This window comes from Pan paniscus, chromosome 17 (genome assembly GCF_029289425.2).
Source record: "Pan paniscus chromosome 17, NHGRI_mPanPan1-v2.0_pri, whole genome shotgun sequence".
Classification (NCBI taxonomy): Eukaryota; Metazoa; Chordata; class Mammalia; order Primates; family Hominidae; genus Pan; species Pan paniscus.
The window spans coordinates 52751189-52766928 of NC_073266.2; the positions used below are offsets into that span (position 1 = coordinate 52751189).

General features: G+C 41.8%; 1 protein-coding gene across 4 annotated transcripts; it reads right to left on the reverse strand.

Annotated features, from left to right (window-relative positions):
- Nucleotides 1-5375: 5375 nt before the first annotated feature.
- On the reverse strand, nucleotides 5376-14781 carry ZNF396 (zinc finger protein 396). 4 transcript variants are annotated; one of them, XM_055102443.1, is made up of 5 exons: nucleotides 14457-14698; nucleotides 13817-14053; nucleotides 11297-11785; nucleotides 10877-11021; nucleotides 5376-7398 (listed from the first exon to the last, which is right to left on the reverse strand). In XM_055102443.1, the coding sequence occupies exons 3-5, from the start codon at nucleotides 11711-11713 to the stop codon at nucleotides 6953-6955; spliced, it is 1008 nt and encodes a 335-aa protein (XP_054958418.1). In that variant the 5' UTR covers nucleotides 11714-11785; nucleotides 13817-14053; nucleotides 14457-14698; the 3' UTR covers nucleotides 5376-6952. The 4 variants fall into 4 exon arrangements, with proteins under 4 accessions (XP_054958418.1, XP_054958417.1, XP_008953927.1 ...); XM_055102442.2 differs by lacking the exon at nucleotides 14457-14698 and adding an exon at nucleotides 13548-13691 and having other exon boundaries at nucleotides 13817-14378; XM_063597322.1 differs by lacking the exon at nucleotides 14457-14698 and having other exon boundaries at nucleotides 5960-6188; nucleotides 7054-7398; nucleotides 13817-14226.
- Between the last annotated feature and the right edge of the window lie 959 nt (nucleotides 14782-15740).

Here is a 15740-nt window from a genome sequence, read left to right on the forward strand (position 1 = left end):
CCAAAAGCAGGCAAGTGGAATTGTTTTTGTTTTAATTTTTTTTCTTTTTAAAAAGATGGGGTCTTGCTTTGCTGCCCAGCTGGTCTTGAACTCCTGAGCTTAAGCAATCCTCTGGTCTTAGCCTCCCAAAGTGCTAGGATTACAGGTGTGAGCCACCATGCCTGGCCCACAGGTGGAATTGGATGATCATGATTGGCTTGGACTAATCATTTGGGGTAGAAAAAGTATTAAGAAGTCAAACCGTAAAACCACCTAGGTGACAAGACTGGTAATAGCCAAAAAATTAAAAAAATTTAATAGGCTGATCCATTTCTGATGCAGCACATTAACATGTCCAAATGGAGATATTCTACCTAGAATCCTGACAACTACTTCTAAGATGGATAGACTGGAGCCCCCAAAGCTATATAGGAAAAGATACCAAATGTCTATGTGGTTGATCATTAACTATGACACTAGAGTCCACACCTTATGTAAGCTGTCTCTCAATGTCATTGTCACCTTTGAATAAAAATGACCCTTCAGTTGAAGACAAACCATTTAGATTCAAACACAACTAAGATTAATACACCCAGACAATAAGGTACATCCATTGAGCAAAATCTCAGGAATCAGCAAAGTAATTAAACATATAGATTTATATAAGAAAATAATTTTGAGTCTAAGAAATTACAACCAATTTTTATATTATTTCCTAGCCATTCAGGATTTGTGGCCTATATGGTCCATTTGAACATTCTTCCAGGGCTCCTTGGATAATCTCATCATCCCCTGTCCTCAATGTTTAGTGGCAAAGGGAGCATTATTTGGGCTTACAGTCAGTCAGTCCTTTCACCAAGGACATCTGGATTTTATCTTTCAGATTCTTTGCTTTTGAATAACATTCATTCCACAGGATTTTCTTTTCTTTGCTAGAATATAAGCTTTATTATGGCAGGGATTATAAAAAAGCAGCTTCATTTTTGTTTCTTCCAATGCTTTTGTTTTTCATTGTGATAAGATATACGTAACAAAAATTTATCATTTTAACCATTTTTAAGTGTACAATTCAGTGGTGTTAAGAACATTTGTAATGTTATTCAACTATCACCACTTTACATTTCCAGAACTTTTTCATGATTTTAACAGAAACCATGTATCCACAATAACTTCCATTCCCCCTTTCCTCTAGCCCCTGATTATCATTATTTGACTTTATGTCTTTATGAATTTGCCTATTCTAGTTACCTCAAATAAGCAGAATCACATTTGCCCTTTCATGTCTGGCTTATTTCACTTAGCATAGTGTTTTTAAGGTTCATCCTTGTAGCATGTATCAGAATTTCATTTGTTTTTATGGCTGAATAATACTCTGTTGTATGTCTATACCAAATTTTGTTTATTCATTCATATGTAGATGGTCATTTGTGTAGTTTCCACCTTTTGGTTATTTCAAATAATGCTGCTATGAACATTGGCATACAGATACCTGTTTGAGTCTCTGCTTTCAGATCTTTTGAATATATACATAGAAGTGGAATTACTGGATCATATGAGAATTTTGTTTAACTTTTTGAGGAACCACCAAACTGTTTTCCATAGCAGCTACACCATTTTACATTCCCAATGGCAAGCGCAAAGGTTCCAATTTCTCCTCATCTTTTCCAATACCTGTTTCTTTTTAAAATAATAACCATCCTAATGGTTGTGAAGTGGTATCTCATTGTGCTTTTGATTTGCATTTCCCTAATGATTAGTGACATTGGCCATCTTTTCATGTGTTTATTGGCCATTTAGGTATCCTCTTTGGAGAAGTGTCTATTCATGACCTTTGCCCATTTTTGAAATTTCTGTTGTTGTTGAGTTGGAGGGGTTCTTTATATATTCTAGATAGTAATCCCTTATCAGATATATAATTTTCAAATATTTTTGTTCCACAAGTATTTGAGTGCCTATTATGGGCCACGTACTGTGCCAGATGCTTGGGAAACAATGGTAAATGAGGCAGCTTATGTCCTCAGGCAGCATGAAATAGTGGAGTCAATACAGAAATAGATATAATCTCCATTTAGCAGGGCAAAAAGTTATCACATTGCTTCTCAAATAAGCAAAGGAAAATGTAGTTTATTTTTTATAACTGATAATCTTTTTTCTTGAATCCTTGCCCCATTGGGTGGGTGGGTGGGTGGTGAAAGAGCTGAATTAAATTGCTGTATTTAGTTATTATTAAATTGAATTATTCAGTCCATTTTAAGTTCAACTCCCTCTCATGGCTATTTCTCACTCTGCCCTTTTCTGCCACCTGCTTGGGAAGGTGAGGGGGGCATACATTCCCTGTGATGAGGTGGTGCTATGGATTAGGTGTTAGGTGGGCTTGCTGTTCTGATCTTCTCTGGTTTCTATTCTGGGCAGCTGGTCTTCTGTGGTGCTTGCTCACCAAACCTGCAGCAACAAATCATCTGTTTTTTTGGTTGGGCTGGGGGCCAGTGTCTCTTCCTTGGTGATTTGCCTCCACTTTGTTTCTAGGAAGAGCTATAGGTCCCCAGTAAGGTCTGGTGGGCCCTGCGGCTCTTAGCTACAGGATCCACAAGGTTGCTTGCTCAACTATCCCAACTTTCCAGCTCTATAGTCAGCTATTTTCCAAGGTTCCCACTGGGCACAGAGAACTGCCATATCTCTTTCAAGCCACATACTAGCTGATAGAAGCCATTTACCTAACACTGAATGGCCGTTTTTATGAGAGTTCAGTGTTGGAGCACTAGCAGTCTGTTCAACAATTTTCCTCCCAATGCACTCAATGGCAAGGGGGCACAGCCTTCTCCCCTTGATTCTCCCCTAACCCCCTCCAAAATTCTGCAGGGTTGGGCAACAGAGGTGAAAGGACACCCTGTGCCTGACCCTCTCATTGACTCACTCTTCCCAGGACTAGGAGAGCCTTAAAAATTTTTCTTTTTGCTACTCCATAAGTTTTTCCATCCCAAGGTGTCATTTATTCTCCTCTTCCTTGCAGCCATACTTGTAATTTAATACTTTAAAAATATTTTATTTCATGAGATAAATGTAATGGTAAGGATAAGAACAGACTGATATGCAATTAACATAAGAGTGTGGTGGTGCTCTCCAACCTACTCTTTGGGTATTAGGGAAGAAGTGGTACCTAAACTAAAACATGAAGAACACACAGGAATTAGGTAACATGTGAAAGCTAGATAGGAGTTCAAAAGGAGTACATGGAAAGGTCCAAAGGCTAGAGGACTTCTGATATTTCAAAATGGCTGAAGCATAGAGGCAATGGCAAGAGCTGAAGCTGAAGTGGTAAGCTGTGGTCAGATCACAAAGAGCCTTAACAATCTTGTTTAGCAGTTCTGACTTTATCCTAAAACAAGGGAAAGCCTATGTCTTAGATAGGGAAAGGGCATGATAAAATGTATGCCTTAGCAAGATTACTCTGGTTGAGAGATGAATGCATATGAAGAGGGGAAAGTTAAGGGCCACATAATTCCCCTCACTCAGGGACTAGCCACCATCTTGAATTTTGCCAGTGTAAGCTGGAAAAATATAGGGTAGGAGGCAGGGTCACAACAGCATATTTAAGTGTTGAAGGGATGGATGCAGAAGGAAGGCAGAGAGTGAAGAAATAGAAGAGAGGAAGAATGACTGGCAGCCAAGGCCTTTCAGAGGTGAGAATGCTGAGGCTCAGAGGGGAGAGACCCCTCTCTCATTCTCAGATGGGGGAGAGGCCCCTCTCTCATTCTCAGAAGAGGGAGAGGAAATGATGGGTAAAGTGTAAATAATTTGGCAAATTTAGTCATAGGAACTTGTAAGAGTTCTTATCTTTTTTTCCTTTAATGCAGGAAGCAAAAGATAGTTGTCTGCCCGTAAGGAGGAAGGTGGCAAAGGATTAGTATGGCAAACACGGTTGGCTAACCCAATGTCGTCCTCAACCCCCATCTGGCCTGCTTTCCCTCTAGAGGTTGAAAACGCTTGCCCTACCAGACACAGTTGCAACAAGGAAACATAAGCCAGATTTTGCTAAGGTTTTTGGAAAGCTTTTTGCTTAGCATGGCTGTCTTTCTCCTTTCTTCCTGACTTAATCCTAGTTCCTAGAGCTGTGACAGCTCTCTCGAAAATCGGACAAAATAGCATGAGGTAAAGTTAGACCAGTCGTCATTCCAGCTGCAGATTGAGAGCCAGCAACCCACCTTCCAGATTTCAGGTTGAAAATTCCTATTTGTTTAAACCACCAAAGATGGATTTTGCATCCAGAAGCATTCCTAACACAAAGGCTTGCTGTTTTAAGCCACTGTTGTAAGGACAGTGATGAACATTTGACTTGGTCTCTGAAGAGAATGGGAGTGGTAAACAAAAACAAACAAAAACAAACAAACCATATAGGATTATTGGTAATCTTGAAGGCCCAGATGAAGTGAAAGCCATAAAACAATACCAATTTCATTTTGGAGTATATACTATCCCTGAAAATTAATATAATGGGGGTGCTAATGCTAATTTTTAAAACCAAGGTTAGCTCAACGAATTCTCCTTTTATATAAACTAGTACCATTCACTCATTAGGATACCTACATAACTGCAAAATAATTCAAAGTACACAGAAACACCCTTTAAAGATTCATCATATACTTAGACGATATGATTCATACCACTTTCTTGTGGAGACACTCAAATTATTCACAATAAATAGAATGCAATCTTACAAAGTTGATGGCAGCACCAAGTGAAGATGGGTGCTTCCTTCAAAATACTTGATTTAGATTCTGCCATCTTATTCACATAGAACCTAAGAAACTCTTTCCGTAATTAAGCAGTAATTCACAATATATACATCTCTGAGGCACTTGTTGTTTCAATAGATGGTTTGTTCCTCTCCGTAATTACAAAGACAATGAGCCCCAAATAAAAAGTATCCTACATTTTTAGTGACTCAAGATACACACAACTCAATATAAAATTCATATTCACTAGAGCTACAAATCATAATCACTATCAGAAAATTCTATAATAAAATTTACATTCACTTCTCCTCCTACTACTCTTACATTTATCAGCATACTAACTAAGCAGAGTGTGGTAATTCCACATATTTGGAGCTCCTCTAAGCCAGTTTCTGGAGATACTCTAAGATATGGTTGGATTTTCTGAGAATGCAATGTTTTATACTTTATGAGGAACCCAACCAGACAAAGAAGTTTACTATGAGTCTCTTCCCTTATTCCAAGGACTTTGATTTCTGATGTTTGCCTCCATATTGGGTAACTGTAGCACCATGGAAAACACAATACATGTATTATTGTAGTAACATTACAGAGTTTTATCAAGAATCTCTGGAAAATAGATAATTATGTTGTTTGTATACTGTCAGAATAATTTTAATAATGTACGATTCAGTAATTTTATTTTTAAACAGGGAATCTGGCTGAATTAAATGCAGGTAAAACATAGTTACTCATATCCCATAGATAAGCCAAATAAGATATCCCATAAATGTCTTAAAACTTATAAACTAGAATGGTTAGGTTCAACAATTGTTTATAAGGGACTGCAGTGGACCCTTTAAATTGAACTTCAGTGATTTGTCCATATGTACAAGAGCATCAAAATCCAGGGTCTCATTTCATGACAGCGTGTCTAGAAACTCATCTTACTAAGAATACAGAAGACTCTGAAAAGGTTGTCTTGTGATGCTTGAAACATATTCATAGTTGATTTATGCCAGAAAAGGGGACACTGAAATTATTGTCATCAGTAGTTACGGTCTTCCTCTTCCAGTTAAGCTGTGGTACATCTCTCCGACATACACTGTACTTGACAACACTTGTGGTACATCAGTCTTGTTTGACAATTTTGTTCATCTCCCTTTTTTCTTTATATTAAGATGATCATCCATCTTACAGAAGCACCCATAGATTAATATTGTTATGAAAACATTCCTTATGTTTAGCTGACTCCTTGTAGACAAGCAGTCATTTTCATGTTTCCATTGACTTATTTCCAAATTACATTGCAAAGGAGATTATTTTTTTCCAACACGGGAAATTAACTTGATATTAATAGTATGGAGGCTCTTGTGTGCTTTCATAAGATAAGGCCCTTTATTTATCTGCCTCCTGAAAGTGACCTGGGACACTTCAGCCTAGTCTTGAAGTACATATTCTTTTGGGCCTCTGCCATCACATGTTCATATTTTGAATCTGGTAACAGAAGACAAAATAGGAATTTATTTTTATTTTTATTTATTTATTTATGTATTTATTTATTTTAGAGATGGAGTCTCGCTCTGTCTGAGCGGTTCAAGCAATTTTCCTGCCTCAGCCTCCCTAGTAGCTGGGATTACAGGTACACGTTGCCATGCCTGGCTAATTTTTTGAATTTTAGTAGAGACGGGGTTTCGCCGTGTTGTCCAGGCTGGTCTTGAACTCCTGAGTTCAGGCAATCTGCCCGCCTCGGCCTCCCAAAGTGCTAGGATTACAGGCATGAGCCACCGCATCCAGCCAGGAATTCTTTTTGAGTGCTTTAATTTTTGGTCTTTAGAATTCTAGTGCTCAAGTTATGAAATGGAGGAGAATGTCTATTTTTACACTGAGTAACTCACACATTCCTTCTCAATGAGGGAAAAAACATACTTGTCTAAAAAGATATATATTAATTCATTATATGTGTTAATAATGAAAATAGTAGAACATGTCTGAGAATGCCTTTTCAAGGGCTGCATAGGGATGGAAATCTGAATTAAGCTTTGGAATTGCAAACGTCAGAATTGAGACTGCATTGATAAGCAGAAAAGCAAATAATGCTGACATGAGATCTTCAACCTTCTCTCCTGTGGCTTTCATGATTCTTGAAAGGAGACTGGTGCTTACTAAGACCACTGATTTGTACTAAGGAGCGTTTGCATCTTGTGTCTTCCCTTGTGCTGAAATAGCTCTGAGTAAATGCTTTGATTCCCTCATGATACTTATGGGACTTTTTTTCTAATGTGTCTTTTCCTATGTCTAAAAAGATTTGAGCTCTGACTAAAGGCTTTGCCACAGTCATGACACTTGTAGGGCTTCTCACCAGTATGGGTTCGTCGATGCTGAATCAGAATTGCGCTTCGGCTGAATGCCTTTGCACACTCGTCACATGCATAAGGTTTCTCTCCACTGTGGATTCTCTGACGTAAAATAAGGGCTGAGCTCTGACTAAAGATTTTGCCACATTCATCACATTTCTGTTGTTTTTTCCAAGAAGGGTTTCCTTGTCTCTTTTCAAACCTACCATCTTGTTCATAGGTTCCTCTATATGTGGAACTCTGGGAGGCATTCATATGAAGGATATTGGAAACACTGCAATGCAGTTCTATGCCTAAAGAAGTCTTTTGCCTTGAAGCAGATTTCACATTTGTAGTTTTGATGTCTTCATCTGAAATGGAAAAACAAATGTCACCAGGAAAGAGAAAGGATGATCCAAATGAAATATACATGATTATTGCTAGCATGTTTATAAAACAACACACAATGTGAAGGACGGAGAGTGTAAGACAAAATATTGAGAAGTTTATATAAGACATAGAGAAAGGTTTACATACTGAGGAGGCAGTCAATTAACTATAAAGTTGCAAAGTTCTATGGAAAAGACAGAATAGGGAATAAGGATAAAAAGATATGTCAGAGACTAAGGAAAGTCTGGAAGGAAAGAAAGGGCTTAGAAAGAAGAAATGATTGGAGACACAGAGAGCTAGAAGGAGAGGAATCCAATGTGCCAGTGGGAGTAAGAAACAAGATTTAGTACTGGAGTATCAATAAACAAATAAAGCTTAATATTCATAAAGGAATCAGTAACTATGCAAAGAAATGAGCTGAAGAAAGCCAAGGGGCCAAAAAGGAATGTGGAAAATAAAGTAAGAAAATATAAGTTAGGCCAATAAAGGGAAGATTATAGACTAGGATAACTAGTACCTCAAAAGATCAAGGGTAGCAGAGTACCCACTGATGAAAAACCTCTACTCCTGTATGGATTTTATATTACTGGTTGAATCGCTGTTTGTTGTATTATTTTGTATTACATTTAACATCCATGAAAAATGTACATGGCTGCTTATGGGCTGCGGCCACTCAGGCGGCACACAAATCTGGCTTGATGCAGAGGGCCTTATGACTCAGGGTGCCTAAAGCTCCAGCAGAACTGCTAACTCAGATGTGAAAATGCCAGTGTAATGTGGTTGCATTACCTGAAGAAATCACTTCAGTTATCCTCATGGTGGCATTTTAACTGAAGCTGCTGAAAGACAGGAGCTTAAAATGAGTTTATAAAAGCAAAGTACAACAGTTTTGGACATGTCTGGGGAGATGACTTGGCTGGGGCTGACTGTGATTACTGGGGGTGCCTTTAGCTGAAGTAATTATATAAATAAGATTAAAAGCAACCCAGAGAGGTACTGATGATAAGTGATTCCCTGGGCCCTCTCAAGGCCTAATCAAAAGGATAGGGTGAGAAAGGTAGTCTGGGGAGAAGAATTAGTGATGCAGTGTGATACTGAATAAGAAAACTGAGTTGTTGTTTTACTCTTTAGAATTTACTTAAAATGGATCTACCTGCTGTCTCTACAATCTCCTTAGAATCACCCAACATAAGCTCAAATCTTAACATAAGCCCTTCCCAATTCCTTCTTAATGACACACCCCGTAGTTTCTGTGCCGTGTTCTCTTTCTTGCTGCAGCAAACTAAATAATCCTAACTTGAAAAAATATATAAAAATCAAATCAAATGGGTCTAAATAGTTATTACAAAAGGAATTTAAAATTATTTATTGTATTTATTCACAAATATGGTGTCTCAGTCCATTTTCTGTTGCTTAGAATAGAATACCTGAACTTGAGTAATTTATTTATAAAAAGAATTTATTTCTTATAGTTATGGAGGTTGAGAAGTCCAGGGTGGAGGGGTGCATCTGGTGAGAGCCTTCTTGCTGGTGGAGACCCTCTGAAGAGTCCTGAGGCAGTGGAGGGCATTTCATGGTGAGGGGGCTGAGCATGCTAATATGCTAACTCAGCCCTTTCTTCCTCTTCTTATAAAGTTACCAGTTCTCCTATGATCACCAATTAACCCATTAATCCATGAATGAGTTAATCCATTTATGAGGGCAGGGGTGATAATTCAATTACCTCTCAAAGGCCTCACTTCTCAATACTGCCACACTTGGGATTAAGTTTCAACATAAGTTTTGGAGGAGACAAATATTCAAACCATAGCATATGGCATACTCATTTATTATTACTAGCTTAAGTGGAAATCATTTTATAAATGGTAAGGATTCTGTCTCAAATTCATTTTTGATAGTTTATATTCCAAAGTGACCTCAATGATTAGTCATTACTATCAAAATCCTGGCATCAATTAGTACTTTACAGTACTGAGACCAAGATCATCTCCCAGAAGCTTTCATAAGACATGACTCAGTACCACAGAAATCATGTTGTGGCCTTAAGAAATGGTTCTATTATTCTATCAAGTGATTCTGGTTCTCTCTGCCTTGTACTGCAAGATCCTGGACCTGTTGCATTCTGTTTCAAATTTCTACGAATCTTAAAAAAAAATGTAGGAAAGGCCTCCATGAGGACATTCACAGGTAGGATGTGGTTCTTGCCACACCTGGCTTTGAGGTTGATCACTTCTGTAGTCACCACCACACCAAGCTGCTGAGGCTGGGATGGTCTCCCTCCCTTTCCTGATGGAAAATACTTTTTCGTGAAAAGACTTTCACTTTTCTAAGTAAACCAAGACAATTTCTAGACTGGAGGTATTACGTGTCCCAGTATAAGCCTTCAGAGAGCCAGTACTTGCCAAGTTAGGGTGAACAATGTTTTCTAAATCTCTTTCTAAATTACTGTATTTCCTTTGTGTAGTTTCTTATAAAAATTCCCTTGGAAAAACTCTAACCTTGCTTAGCTATCAGCCACTCCTGAACTATGGAAGCAGTGCTGGAGAGAAGGAAGGAGATGCTCCCAAGTAGGATTTCCCTCTTAATCTCTGGCTCCTATTTTATCCAGGATGATCATCTAGAAGGAGGGTCTCTGCTCAAATGTTGCTTCATCAGAGAGGCCTTTCTACCACTCTATATAATAAGATCCTATCCCCACCATTCTGTTTAAAGTAGCATGGCCCTTTTATCAAATGAAATTTTACATTGAGTTCCAATATATAAAACAGACGAAAACACAGCTACTCTGTCTGAAGCAGGAGCAGTCACAGCCTACAAGGCCTCTAACTCAGCCTTATTTCTACTTCTTACCTTCCCTCTAGCCCCCTTATTCTTTGTTTTGTTTTTATTTTTTCCCCATAGCACTTATTTGTTTAGTATCTGCAATGGAAGAATAGATTGCTACACAGCTATTCTGGAGCACTTATAGAAAGCAATGCAAAGAGCAGTTGAGGCCAGTTGAAGATGTGAGGGAGTAGAGAAGTGTATTCAAAGCACGTATGAGAGCAAAGTCACCTTAGCAGCAATATAGGCGATTCTGCTACTAGATCCCACCAGTAACTGAGCAGTTATATAGGAAATGATGATGAGGATCAGTGGTCTCTGGGCTGTGTACCTTGGGGTCCCACAGAAAGGCCTCAAGGGCTGCCTGAAGATAAAAGGGCTACTTTAAAAAGGCATGAAAACCCTGATGCAGATGTCAGGGATTTAAAGTCTGAAGATTTTATAAGAATCTCTGAAAAAGAAGCAAGAACAAAATACTGAAGATCTTCATTTAGTAGGACAAATAACAGAAGTTCCCACAGTAAGGAGGAGATGAGAAGGAGAGATTTGAGGCCTCTTGCATAAATCAGCTGAGATGTGTGTGGTGAGCAGAGGGCCCCCACACCTTCCACCATGAACTGAATCCTGCCCCCTCACCATGTGGTCTTAAGGACTGAAGCTCCCATGATGCTCCCTGGAGCTGCTTCTTCACGGGCATGAGCTGGCTACTTGGCAATTCCTCAGTGATTTCTGAAGGTGCTAGCTTCTCTGCAATCATGTCCTTCCTTCGTCCAAAAAAGATCTAAAAACAGGAATAATTGAGGCTGAAGAACACCATCAGGTTGGGACTTGAGGATAAAATAACAGAGAAGAAACTATGCAAAAAGTATCATGGACACAGGAAAAGGGAGGGAAAAAGTAGAGCCACCTTCTATTTGCTGGGACACCCATTAGTACTTTCACCCCTATACATCCAGTTGTGCTGAGTGGGAATACAGTTTGAGAGCTCTACTCCCAATGATGTGCCAGCGCTCTTGACTCAGCCTGGGGGTTCATCTCCACAGGCATCCTTCTTACCTGCTTTGGTCCATCAAGCTCTCTCTCCACATCCTCCAGCATAGTCACAGTTTCCTCTCCATTCTCTGGATGATGCTTCTGCACCCAGGCCTGAAGCTCTTTTGGGAGGATGGCCAGGAACTGCTCCAGCACCAGCAGCTCCAGGATCTGCTCCTTGGTGTGCACCTCCGGCCTCAGCCAGAGATGACAAAGTTCTCGGAGCCGGCTCAGAGCCTCATGGGGCCCAGGTGAATCCTGGTAGCCAAACTGCCTGAATTGCTGGCGGAAGGTCTCTGGGCTGTAGCTGCTGCTCCAGTGGAGGCTAGAGTCTGGATCACAGGTCTGCTCTTCCTCTTCCATCTTCTCTGTCAGAATCCCATTACACTCCTCTGAAGTTTGTGTTAGGAGTGATGATGACTTTCCCAATTTTGCAGACATTTTGACAGGCAAATAGCTCAGTACTGTTAGGCTTTAATCCTCAAGGAGGTGAAGCTGTCCTGATGGACACTCCTTAAATATGATTAAAGAAACAAGTGGAAAGAAGACAAAAGACAAATGCTTCTTAGAACAAAACAACTAAGATTAGAAACATAAGACTGTATAGGAACTACTGACCTTAGTCTTAACAAACCATGCTTTTATTTATTTATTTATTTTTGAGATGGAGTCTTGCTCTGTTGCCCAGGCTGGAGTGCAGTGGTGTGATCTCGGCTCACTGCAACCTCTGCCTCCTGGGTTCAAGTGATTCTCACGCTTCAGCGTCCTAAGTAGCTGGGACTACAGGTACCCGCCACCACGCCTGGCTAATTTTTGTATTTTCAGTAGAGACAGGGTTTCACCACGTTGGCCAGGCTAGTCTCGAACTCCTGACCTCAGGTGATCCACCCGCCTTGGCCTCCTGAGGTGCTGGGATTACAGGCTTGAGCCACCACGCCAGGCCCAGAAACCATGCTTTTGAAGAATACTTCTTTAAGAGAACCAAACAGCTAAGACTCATTAATTCATATGCATAAGTGATTCACAATTCATTCTGAAAACCATGCCCACAAGGCTACTGAATATTACAATAAGAGATCAGCCAGGATTGCATAGAAGCTCCCAGATAATGGAAATAAGGGAAGCCTGAGAAATGCTCTAACTCCGGAGCCAGTTCAAAGAGCCAATCGGTATTTAGTGTGCTGCAAAGAGCTCAAAGAAATAGTCTCATGAGGGAAGCACTTTTGTGTGACTTTTTTCAGCTTTTACTGTTAAAACATTACTTCGACATTAAAGGAACCATTAAAAAAACATAAACCAATCAGCTGGGCACTGTGCTTATGCCTGAAATCCCAGCACTTTGGGAAGCCGGGGTGGGAAATGGGAGGATCACCTGAGCCCAGGAGTTTGGGACCAGCCTGTGCAACATAGTGGGACTCCATCTCTACCCCACCAAAAAAAAAAAAAAAGAAAAACAACAACAAAAAAGGCAATCACATTCCTTCATCTGAATGTATTTCTATTTTTTTCCGTATCCATATTACTTACTTAACTATTTTAAAATACTTAGGTTGTTTCTAATTTCACTATTATAATTAATGCTGGGAGGCACATCTTTATGAATATACTGTTTTTCTCCTTTCAAAGTATTTCTTTCAAGCATGTCCCAAGGCCTCTGCTTGTTGAGGATCAAAGGAGAATAGCAAATTCTGTCTTGCTATGTATTATCAAAATATTGCACAAAGACTGTATCAATTCACAATACCATCACAATCACAGTGACTTGTGAGGGCAATGATTTCTTCAAGTATTATTAGCTCGTTAGCAACAAAGTGGGGGGGGGGGACGGCACTTTCCTTTGTATCATTTTACTGTTAAGTATCACCAGTAACTAATCGCATTTTGTTGTTGTTGTTGTTTTGTTTTGTTTGAGACAGAGTCTGGCCCTGTTGCCCAGGCTAGAGTACAATGGCGGGATCTTGGCTCACTGCAACCTCTGCCTTCTGGGTTCAAGCGATTCTCCTGCCTCAGCCTCCCAAGTAGCTGGGATTGCAGACGTGTACCACCACGCCTGGCTAATTTTTATAATTTTAGTAGAGACGGGGTTTCACCATGCTGGCCAGGCTGGTCTCGAACTCCTGACCTCAGGTGATCCCCCTGCCTCGGCCTCCCAAAATGCTGGGAGTACAGGCGTGAGGCACTGCACCCGGTCTAATCATATTTTTTAAATTGGGCAGGAGGTATATGATAGTGTTTGTACAACTTCAGCAAATGATGACTACTTTAAAAATCTTACGTGCGCCTCCATCTTCCATCGTTATGTATCCTGCCATTTGACTTATTTTCTCACTTCACCAAGTATTGTTCTAGGCCCTGTATAAAGCCTGTGAGTTCATAAAGTTGTTACCAAGTAAATGATACAACTTTACACAATGATGTGCTATGAAACAAACAATAGCAGACACACATATTAACAGAATTTACTATGTGCCAAGCACTGTTTTGAACACCTTAGTAAAAATAAACAAAGGTTAAATCCTCATAAAAGCCCTAGATTATTTTTACCCCCATGTTGTAGACGGGGAAGCAGTCACAGCAAAGCCAGGTACTCTGGCCAAGGGCAAAGCTGGGGTCTGAACCCAGGCCGTCCACATTTATCCATGGTGCTGTGTGGTTAGAGGCCATAGGCAGCAGGGGCCCTTGTGGTGACCCCTGCGCGTTGTCTCAGCGCAGAGGAGGAAGCGGAGGCAGGCAGCCGCGCTCCCAGATGAAGCGGGGCCAGAAGAGTCTGGGGAACAAGACCTGAGAGGTGGGAAGGGTTGAGGTCACCGGTTTGGAGCCGTCAGGTACCCTAAGGGATATATGAGGGACCCCGGGGCTAAAGCAGCCTCTGGAAGAGAGTGGCCGCCCTGTCACTTCAGCACCAGGCGCAGAATCTGTGCTAAACCTGAGGTAGGGGTAAGGAACCCCCGACACCGCACGACAACCAGAAAGAACGTCCCTGGCGGGGAGGCTTCGATCAAAGCCTGGGACGCAGGGGTCTTTCTGCAGGGGACGCCGCTCTCGGCTCTACCCTGCTGTGGTGGGCCGGCTCTGGGAGGGCTGGCTTCCGACCATCTCCCGACCTCCCGCGCCCACCGCGCCGCGCCGCGCGCCTCCCAGGCTGGGAACCGCCGGGGCGAAGCGGCAGGTGGCGCTGGTTCACCTGGCAGGGCAGGCGCCCGGGGTCCGCCGGGGAAGGAAGAGGGGAAGGGGTGCGCGGACTCAAGGGCAGGAAGCGGAGGGGAGGGGCCTGGGGATCTGGGACGGTGTAAGGGTGCTGCACTTGCGCGCGCAGGGAGGGGTGGCGACGAGTCCGCGGCCGCCTCTCCGTGTCCCCCTTCCACCACCCGGGGACCACCGCCTCTGACCGCAGCCTGGGGGCCCTAGAGAGGCCTCGGGTCTCACCTCCCGACGCCGTCGGGGAGAAACCGGGGAACTGCCAGCTGCGCAACAACTTCCGGTTCTGGTGGCGGGTCGGGGCGGGGCCCGGAACGCGGGGACGTTGCCATGGAGAAGAGCCGCTGTGGCCGTGCACTTGGGACAGGGAAAGAGAACCGGGAGGCTCGACCGGTGGGAATTCAGCTGCTCTGCTCAGTGTTCCGTTCAATAAACTAGCATTGTTGCTTCTCAAAGTGCTTTTGCTTACATTATTCATTTACTCCGGTAACTCAGTAAGGTTATTCCCATTTTACAGAAAATAAACTCAAATGTCCTGTGACTTGCCAAGGATTACAGAGAGGGGCGAATGCTGTGCTGTCTACCGCTGAGTACAATCCCTAATACCATTCCCACTCCCGAAGTGGTTACACCCCAAGTACTGATGTTTTAAGGGACAAGTTTGACATCCGCAACCCCATGCTTTCACAGGAGAACACAATGGCCCTTGAAAAAGTGAGAACTGACCCACATAAAATTTGTTACAATACATACACATATATTTCCTCAGATAATCTTAATCGCAATTGAAAAATAAGTTTGAGGCCGGGCGCGGTGGCTCATGCCTGTAATCCCAGCACTTTGGGAGGTCGAGATGGGCAGATCACATGAGCCAAGGAGTTCGAGACCAGCCTGGCCAACATGGCTAAACCGCATCTCTACAAAACATACAGAAATTAGCCGAGTGTAGAGACGCATGCCTGTAGTCCCCGCTTCTTGGGAGGCTGAGGGGTGAGGATCACCTCAATCTGGGGAGGTGGAGACTGCAGTTAGCCATGATTGCGCCACTGCCCTCCAGCCTGGGCTGCAAAGTGAGAGCGTCTCAAAAAATAAATAAATAAATAAATTTAAGCCTAAATGCACCACAGCCCCACCTCGTGACTTCCTTCTCTAGCCCCTTTCCCTAGGGACTCCTGGAAAATGTACTTGTACTCGTAACTGAGGAATTAGGGAGAGGACGGAGATGCTTGAAAAGCACTTGCTAATTAATAAAGAACAATAACAAAAAATC

Bases quoted from the DNA above. Each gene is read 5' to 3' on its own strand.
- ZNF396 (XM_008955679.4), bottom strand. From the start codon at position 11,713: ATGTCTGCAAAATTGGGAAAGTCATCATCACTCCTAACACAAACTTCA. The intron at 11,022-11,296 runs GTAAGAAGGATG...TCCTGTTTTTAG, and splicing joins AGCTTGATGGACCAAAGCAG to ATCTTTTTTGGACGAAGGAA. The intron at 7,399-10,876 runs GTGAGGGGGCAG...TTTCCATTTCAG, and splicing joins TCAGTCCTTAAGACCACATG to ATGAAGACATCAAAACTACA.